Here is an 8154-nt window from a genome sequence, read left to right as displayed (position 1 = left end):
ACGTAACACTTTTGCGTCACAACTATATGTGTTAGATTTTTGCCAACCACATTTATGTAAGTGTTTTTGCTCATCACGCCATTGTCCCAGATTGACTGAATGATCCGAATCTTCTGTGTCGACAAAACCTGTTGGACAGTATGTTGTGCTGCTTTCGGTTAAAAAAAAATTATGTAACACGAGGGAAGCAGCAACAATCAAAGTGATTAAAAAAAATTATTATAAATATCGTAAATAACAGTTTACAAATGCATATATACAGATATTTTTTGAAGGGGGGAAATGGTCTTCACAATTTGAAATCGATCGGACACACTGTGCGCGAATGCTCGTGTAAACGCGCGCCATCTATCGTAGGATAAATGTACTTCGCGGGAGTGTATTAAAAAATTAAAAAAACTTTCCAAAGTTTTATGGCAATCGTACTATGCCACAAACCTTCGCCAGAGTATATTAAATAACTTCCCAAAGTTTCACTTCAATCGGATAAACGGTGTGGCAATGCATGAAGGACACACACACACACACACACACACACACATACATTCATTTTTATATATATAGATGAGGCTACTTTGTATTAATTTACATTTATTATATTATGTTTGATAGTTCAATAAAATTTTTATGATTATTTTATTCACTAAAATGAATTGAGAGTTTATAAACACCATGTATAAAATTATGATATAATGTATAATTATTAAAAATTTTTTGTAATCATAATTTAGATGAATTTAATAACTTGTATAAAATAATTAAACATTAATATTTTATAAATGTTAATGGCTTTCATTAATGGGTTAATGAGGTAACATTAATTAATGGGTTTTATCACTTATGATGTTATGTGAGAAGTGATTTCAAAAGTTTTCAATACTTATTATTCTTAATTTACTTTATAATAATATCAAATAGAAATATTAATATACCTTCATTATCTAGATATTCAAAACGAACCCACTGAATAGTCTCTCTCTCTTCTTGTTTACCAGATCCACTATAAGCCTGTAACAAATATAAATTATCAAATTATAGATGTAATTATAATCAGAAATGATAAAGATAACAAGACAGATTAGAGATACCAAGCTTGTACATCAATAGTGGATGCAGAAGAATCCAAAAAGGGACTAACTCAAAATTTAAAATATTTGAATAATTAATAAGGACATTTTATTAACATGTGCACAATGATTATATTGCAGATGGTCTGATATACAGTAAAACCTGTTCAAAACATGGAAACCTGCCTAAATGGGAAAAATTCTTTAGAACGCAGCAATTTCAGTTTAAAAAAAATCTGTTCAAAACAGAAATCTGCCAAACTGGAAAAAATATTCAGTACCAAGTGAGTCCGATTTACACAAGTTTTTCTGTACTATATTTGCTGTCATACAGATTTTTAAAAATGTTTTAAAGTTCAAACAAATAAACTTTAATTTTTTTTATGTCAATGAGAAAGGTTTAAAGCCTCAGTAGCCCTCTTTGATCTGCTCCTGATAATGACATTACTGAATCTCAGCAATTGAATCATTAAATGAAAAGTGATATAACTTGCACCACAGCTGTCTCTATTTTCACAGATCTATAGACAGTTATTGGGATAGAAAATAAATGGTATAAAACAGAGCTGAGCAGGTACTGAAGAAAAATCTAATATCCATTAACATATTAACTATCATCCTGAATGATAATTGGATATTGTGTTACTTTTTATTACTTTAACTATTCTTGGTCCAATCAATAGAGGTAATATAAACATAAAATTAATTTTTTTAATTAATTTCATCAAAATTTTTTGTACCGGGTTCCTTCTCAAATTTTTGTTTTAAATTCCATGACTTTCACTGACTTCCCCTGATCAACTTTGTATAAATTCCTTGACCTTCATGTCCCATACAGTATGGCACATTGACAAAATAAAACAGCATTTGACTTACTATGCACATACACTATTACTTCTCCAACATTTTAATTAGTTATTTTTTAATTGCCAAAATTATTAAAACTAAAAATAAAATGTTTTATTAAATTAGAGTAGTTTATTCTGTCATTAATCCACAACCATAAATCTACATGGCTTTGAAAAAAAGCAATTATTTATTATCCATTAACAAATCCTATACAATCCATGTACAAAAGTATATACAGTAGATCCCCCTATAAGACGGTAGATACGTTCCGTTCTTTATGAATCAATTTTGTAGGAATCATAGTTTACGGACTACGGCTGTTTGAAAGGTTTTCTTTCATAAAATTAATCGATTCTAGACTAATTCGACTCAACATTTCCAAAATACGTATATTTTTTTTAAAATAATCCGTATAAACTACGTTATAAACAAAAAATTGTAGGATTACTTACCGAGTGTGTACCCTTTGACTACGCTCGTTGCTAAAGCTTGGTTTCGTCGCGGAACAGCGCATCAAATTGCGGCCGCGATTTCTGATATTATTTTTCTGCGAAAACTTCGTTGACCTTTGGAGACATCATTAATATAAATAATTTTTATGGCCGTTAAATAAGAAATGTTTCTTTCACAAGAAATGTATAAAATTACAGTACTAAACAGACGATAGGTCGCCTAACTCGCCGTAGCGTGACGCTAGACGGCGAAAAATATATATTTAATTATAATAAAGTTACAATAAATTAAGTTAATATATAATTATATATACAGTACCTAATTTATATATAATTAATATATAATTATATGTACAGTACCTAATTTATATATAATTTATATAATACTGTCCAGACGATAGAAATCTCTCCGTAGCGTGGCGCTACGGACGGCGGGTAAGTAGTTCGGCTGCCCGATGACGTTTTACGTATTATAGGAGTTATTTTTACCGTTGTTTACGGATAATGCCACAATTTTTATAGGAATCATAACTATAGGAAACGGTTTTATAGGGGGATCTACTGTATTTATTAAATTTATCTCTTAATAAATTTCCTAAACTTCATAAATTTATTAATACGCTGAAAAAAAAATCATAAATTGTTGTTATGCAATCAAAATTATTAAAATGAAAAACGATTAATAATTTTAATTTAAATGTTGTTATTTATCATTTTTTGTACTTTGTACATTTTTGAGGAAATTTTGTGTATGCTTGGGAGAAATTTTGGGTCCTGAAAATATTCTGCACCCCTTTTCATAAGTTGTATTGCACCATATAACTTCTTGTTGACTGCAGATGGCTATACTTAGTCAAGCATATTGTCAGTAAACAATTAACAAGGCAGCCAAGGAGACAAATTTCCTGACTTTTTGACAATTTTTGGCAAATTCCCTGACTTTCCATGACTTTTTCTGAAAACCAATGTAAATCCCTAATTTTTCCTGATTTTCCAGGTGCATAGGAACACTGTATGTATATAATCTGTGTCAACATATAATATGTAAGTTTAAAAATAGAGGTATACCCTAGGTTACATACAGTAAACAATGTATTCCATCAAATAGTACCGGTAGTTGTATTGTGAATGGTCAGATCATAAATTGCCTTTCCTCCATACGTTTTTTTTTATTTAAAAAAAATTTCACCTCCTGGAAAGTTTGAGCAATGATCAATATGGTTTCACACCCCAGCATTCCACAGAGGATGCCCTTTTTATACAGTGTGATAGTCTATAGCAAGGAAAAAAGACGTTGATGTCTCTTTTAATATTTCTAGATATCAAAGGTATATCTGACAATGCATAGTGACCCTCAATTTTAAAACTTATTAGAGATACCAAAATACCACAGAATATTTTCTACTTGCTCAAGGATTTCTTAAAAGACAAGGCAGCTAAGCTGAAATTGGGCTTTGTTTGAAAAAAATCTGCTGCCTAATAAAGACTGTCTCCAAGTCTGAGTATCTGGACTCCTACTCTGGAATATTGTTATAAATGACTTGCTAATTAAATCACTATACTGTTTCTGTTTGTCAGTTATAAAACCAGCTATATCGTTAAAAAATAACTAATTACTGACAATTTGCCAAATTTTCTTAAAACCTAGAAGTTTTCGGTCTTTGCCCAAACACTCAGACACACAATGCAAAAACTAGACCAGTGGCAACACTTAGAACAAATAAAGAGTTTTATCAATGAGGATAGCTAAGTTGGATCATGGTAGGGGCAAAATATATGAGGATCATATCTGCAGTTTGTTTTATTGTGAGATGTCATGACCTGGGATACTCCTGTACTTAAAATTAAATTACAGTGTGATCCTAATTTACAAGTATTCAATATATGAAAATATAATACAACAAGCTGGTTTTTTTAATCTCTTTTTCCTTTTATGAGATCAAATATTTAATACAATGAACCCCAAGCAATTTTTATGAGAATAAAATATTCTAATCATGTGTGTGAAGCAAGTGAAATTTTGAAATTTCCATGTGCTCTTATTAAATGGATTATACATTCCAATCATCATTTTTTTATTTCATTCATGTTGTCTTCATTTGCTGGGATAGTATTAATCATTCTAATGCAATTATTCAGTTTAGTGAGCATCTCTACATTACAGATCAGTCTATTAGATGTTTCAATTTTGTTAATTAGAAAGCATTTTATTTTAGTCTATTTTACTTACTTTCTGCTTAGTTATTATCTTTAATTTATTTAATGCTAAGAAAGCAAAAGTTAGTTATGTCTGGTAATTTAATGTTTCTCTTTTCTTATGTTGTATTTGTTTCTCTCTTTTAATATTAGCTCTTTTTAAATCAATAAACAATCTAGTCAATACTTTTATTTATATTTTGTTTCATTTAGAACGGTGGTTTTCAACCTTTTTTGACTTGTGTACTCTTTGGCAGCCCATTTTCCTAAGTTTTATTTCCCATTTCTGCTAAGTTTCATTTCATATGTTCATCAAACAGTGGCATCTTGGTCAATTACATGTAAAAAAAAATTTTGCATTTAAATTGAAAAGTGTTGAATGAAGGACACAGATAAACATAAATAAAAATATAATTATATTTTTATTAAAACTAAGCATCAAGTGCATGATGTTGCCAAAGGCCTCAACACAGAATCTAAATACAGTATTCTTATAGTATATCCACCATTATTAATTTCTTTTCACACATCTCTAAACCACCCAGGTATATGTATCTCTGGTGGGAAATCTCTGATTTAGAACATTGCTTGATAGATAAAAATGCTACAAAACACCTATTTATGTTATTTGGAAAACATGGATTAGACAACTGGATTGCCTCAGAATAAAATTTTAATTTTGATCATAAAAATAATGAAAAAAGCTCTTTTTTATTTATAAAATAAGATTTCATCTTATGAAAGGTTTTCAGGAATAAGATATGCAGCACATCTGAATTGGGTCTGTAAACATTTATTAAGCTTACTAAACAATACCACTAAATAACATATACCAATATATTATATTGTATATCAATAAAACTTGTCTACAGTTTATGAAAATTATTTAAGATCAAAACTTTTAGTTTATATGTAAAAGCCTATTAATGCCAAATAAGATACTTTGGTTACTAAAATTCAGACTTAGTTGTTTTTATACATATCCAAAGGCTGGACTTTTTTCTTGAGTAAAACCCTTGTTAGTCTGATATAGTGAGTGTTTATAGTATTTACACAAATAAAAGCATTTGTTTGCTATTTTACTATCTTTTTGTAATCAAAAACTCTGGCCTTGAGATTTGTAGAGTTAAATGGAGTATTTGGAGTTTTTGGCTATTCTAGATTATTTGTATTCAACTTTATAAATCTTTAAATTCATACTGAAATCAGATGGCTATCTCAATTTAAAATTGAATAGATTTTTAAGCTTTACAGAATTTTTATTTTTAAATAACATCAGTAAAACTCATGAAAGAAAGTATATAGATTTTAACTAAAGCTAAATAATAATTGAAGGTAATAACTGAAGTAATTAATAGTTAAACTAAAGTAAATACAGTAGAGTCCCGAAAACTCGGCACTCGATAACTCAGCAGTCTGGATAACTCGGCCACACCATAGCAGGGCAAAAAAATTCTTAGTTAATTAATTTTTACATTAGTAACGAAGTTCCAAGGATTAATTTTGTTGATTAAATCAATATTATGACCATACAAATAAATTTGGGTCTATGCAGAATTATCCTTTTTAATTGTCCAACAAGAGACAGATGGTAACAACTTAAAACTGACAAATGACATTAAAAAATACACACAATACAATTGACGCCGACTTTTTCTTAGAGGATCCGATGCCAAGAACACAGTATTAAAATTCTTCACAATATCACTTAGGTAAAAAACAGTTGTATTTATATCCATCTGCTGACCTCTGGTGGAACTCTGGAACAGCTTCATTATTTGCATATGTACATTAGTAACGAAGTTCCAAGGATTAATTTTGTTGATTAAATCAATATTATGACCATACAAATAAATTTGGGTCTATGCAGAATTATCCTTTTTAATTGTCCAACAAGAGACAGATGGTAACAACTTAAAACCGACAAATGACATTAAAAAATACACACAATACAATTGATGCCGACCGAATACGAATTGTATGGTCATAATATTGATTTAATCAACAAAATTAATCCTTGGAACTTCGTTACTAATGTACATATGCAAATAATGAAGCTGTTCCAGAGTTCCACCAGAGGTCAGCAGATGGATATAAATACAACTGTTTTTTACCTAAGTGATATTGTGAAGAATTTTAATACTGTGTTCTTGGCATCGGATCCTCTAAGAAAAAGTCGGCGTCAATTGTATTGTGCGTATTTTTTAATGTCATTTGTCAGTTTTAAGTTGTTACCATCTATCTCTTGTTGGACAATTAAAAAGGATAATTCTGCATAGACCCAAATTTATTTGTATGGTCATAATATTGATTTAATCAACATAATTAATTTTTATTATAGACAGCTTTATGCCTCAAAGTATTTTTCTGAGGTCTGTCTTATCAGGTAAATTACTGTACACAGTATATTCATTAATTTTCATTTTCATGTAGTAAAGGCTCTATGCCTTCATAAAGTACATACTTTCCCTTTGTTTAAGGCTATTTGGGCAGTTTATTCTCTGTTGTATTCTGAAGCAAACAATACATACAAGTACAGTACAGTATTTTCTGAGGAAACACTCGTACTTATTTTTTAACCCCATTTCCAATAACCCGGCATTTTCACAAACTCGGCCATCCTTCGGTCCACATTAGGCCAAGTTTTCAGGACTCTAATGTATAAATAAATTATTCTTTAAAAAAATTTAATACATTTGTCCCTAATATTATCAAATTCAACAAAAAGATAACAGAATTACAGCAATCTGATTGGTTAAATATTGTTAAAATTCAGCTTTCTGGTGGTAATACATAAATGAAACAATTTATATGCCATTTACCAATATAATTAGATTGGTTACTCTAAATGTAATCAAATGTCCCTGTTTGTCCCGGACAGTTCCAGATTTCTCCTGTTTTTAATCCTAAAAAATAAAATAAAATTTTAAACAGAACCATTTTATACATCTTTTAATGCAATTTAACCAATTTATAGATACAGACCCATTTTTACTCGTACTTCAAAACTGTTCTAGTTTGAGCAATAAACAATATAGTCACTAAGTATAGATTGATCAATGCAATCATTTTCTCATACCAGTTTTTATTGACTTATTTATATTAAATTTCTTACGTTATATACAGGGTGATTCAAAAGGTCTTACAAGGAGACCCTACGGCTTTGGGGAAACGGATTTTGATGATCTTTGGTGTAGAGGTAGTACACCATGTGAGTGTACTACCTGTAAAATACTAAAGTGCAATACTCAAATATAATCAAGAAAAACGAACTTAAAGTTTTTTTAACACTTTATATATGAATTATACATGCTTTCATTTGCCGTGTGGCTGAGTGGTAACGATCCTGACTCATACGCTTGAGTTCCCGGGTTCGGTACTCACGTATACTTTTTTTTTTTTTTTAATTCATAAATACTTATAATGTATTTATTTATTTACTCATTCATTTATTTCTTATTATTTATTTATTTTAATTTAATTTCTACTATTCCAAGTCTAATATTTTTATACTTTTGTTGACAATAACTGCGCATTCTTGACACCTATATGTCAACTTTCCCATCTAATTGTTATCACTAACGATGACC

The 8154-nt window shown here is 29.5% G+C and overlaps 1 protein-coding gene across 1 annotated transcript in view; it reads right to left on the bottom strand.

Annotated features, from left to right (window-relative positions):
- The window catches only part of LOC111626434 (breast carcinoma-amplified sequence 3 homolog), a 101619-nt gene that overhangs the window by 73053 nt on the left and 20412 nt on the right, over positions 1 to 8154 (bottom strand). The window contains exon 3 of the mRNA XM_023369803.1: positions 933 to 1008. Coding sequence (XP_023225571.1) covers positions 933 to 1008 — 76 coding nt within the window. The remainder of the gene's footprint in view (positions 1 to 932; positions 1009 to 8154) is intronic.

The sequence above is a fragment of the Centruroides sculpturatus genome, unplaced genomic scaffold (genome assembly GCF_000671375.1).
Source record: "Centruroides sculpturatus isolate CEXI.00-Female unplaced genomic scaffold, Cexi_2.0 scaffold111, whole genome shotgun sequence".
Taxonomy (NCBI): Eukaryota; Metazoa; Arthropoda; class Arachnida; order Scorpiones; family Buthidae; genus Centruroides; species Centruroides sculpturatus.
This window is presented reverse-complemented; position numbering and strand designations above follow the sequence as displayed.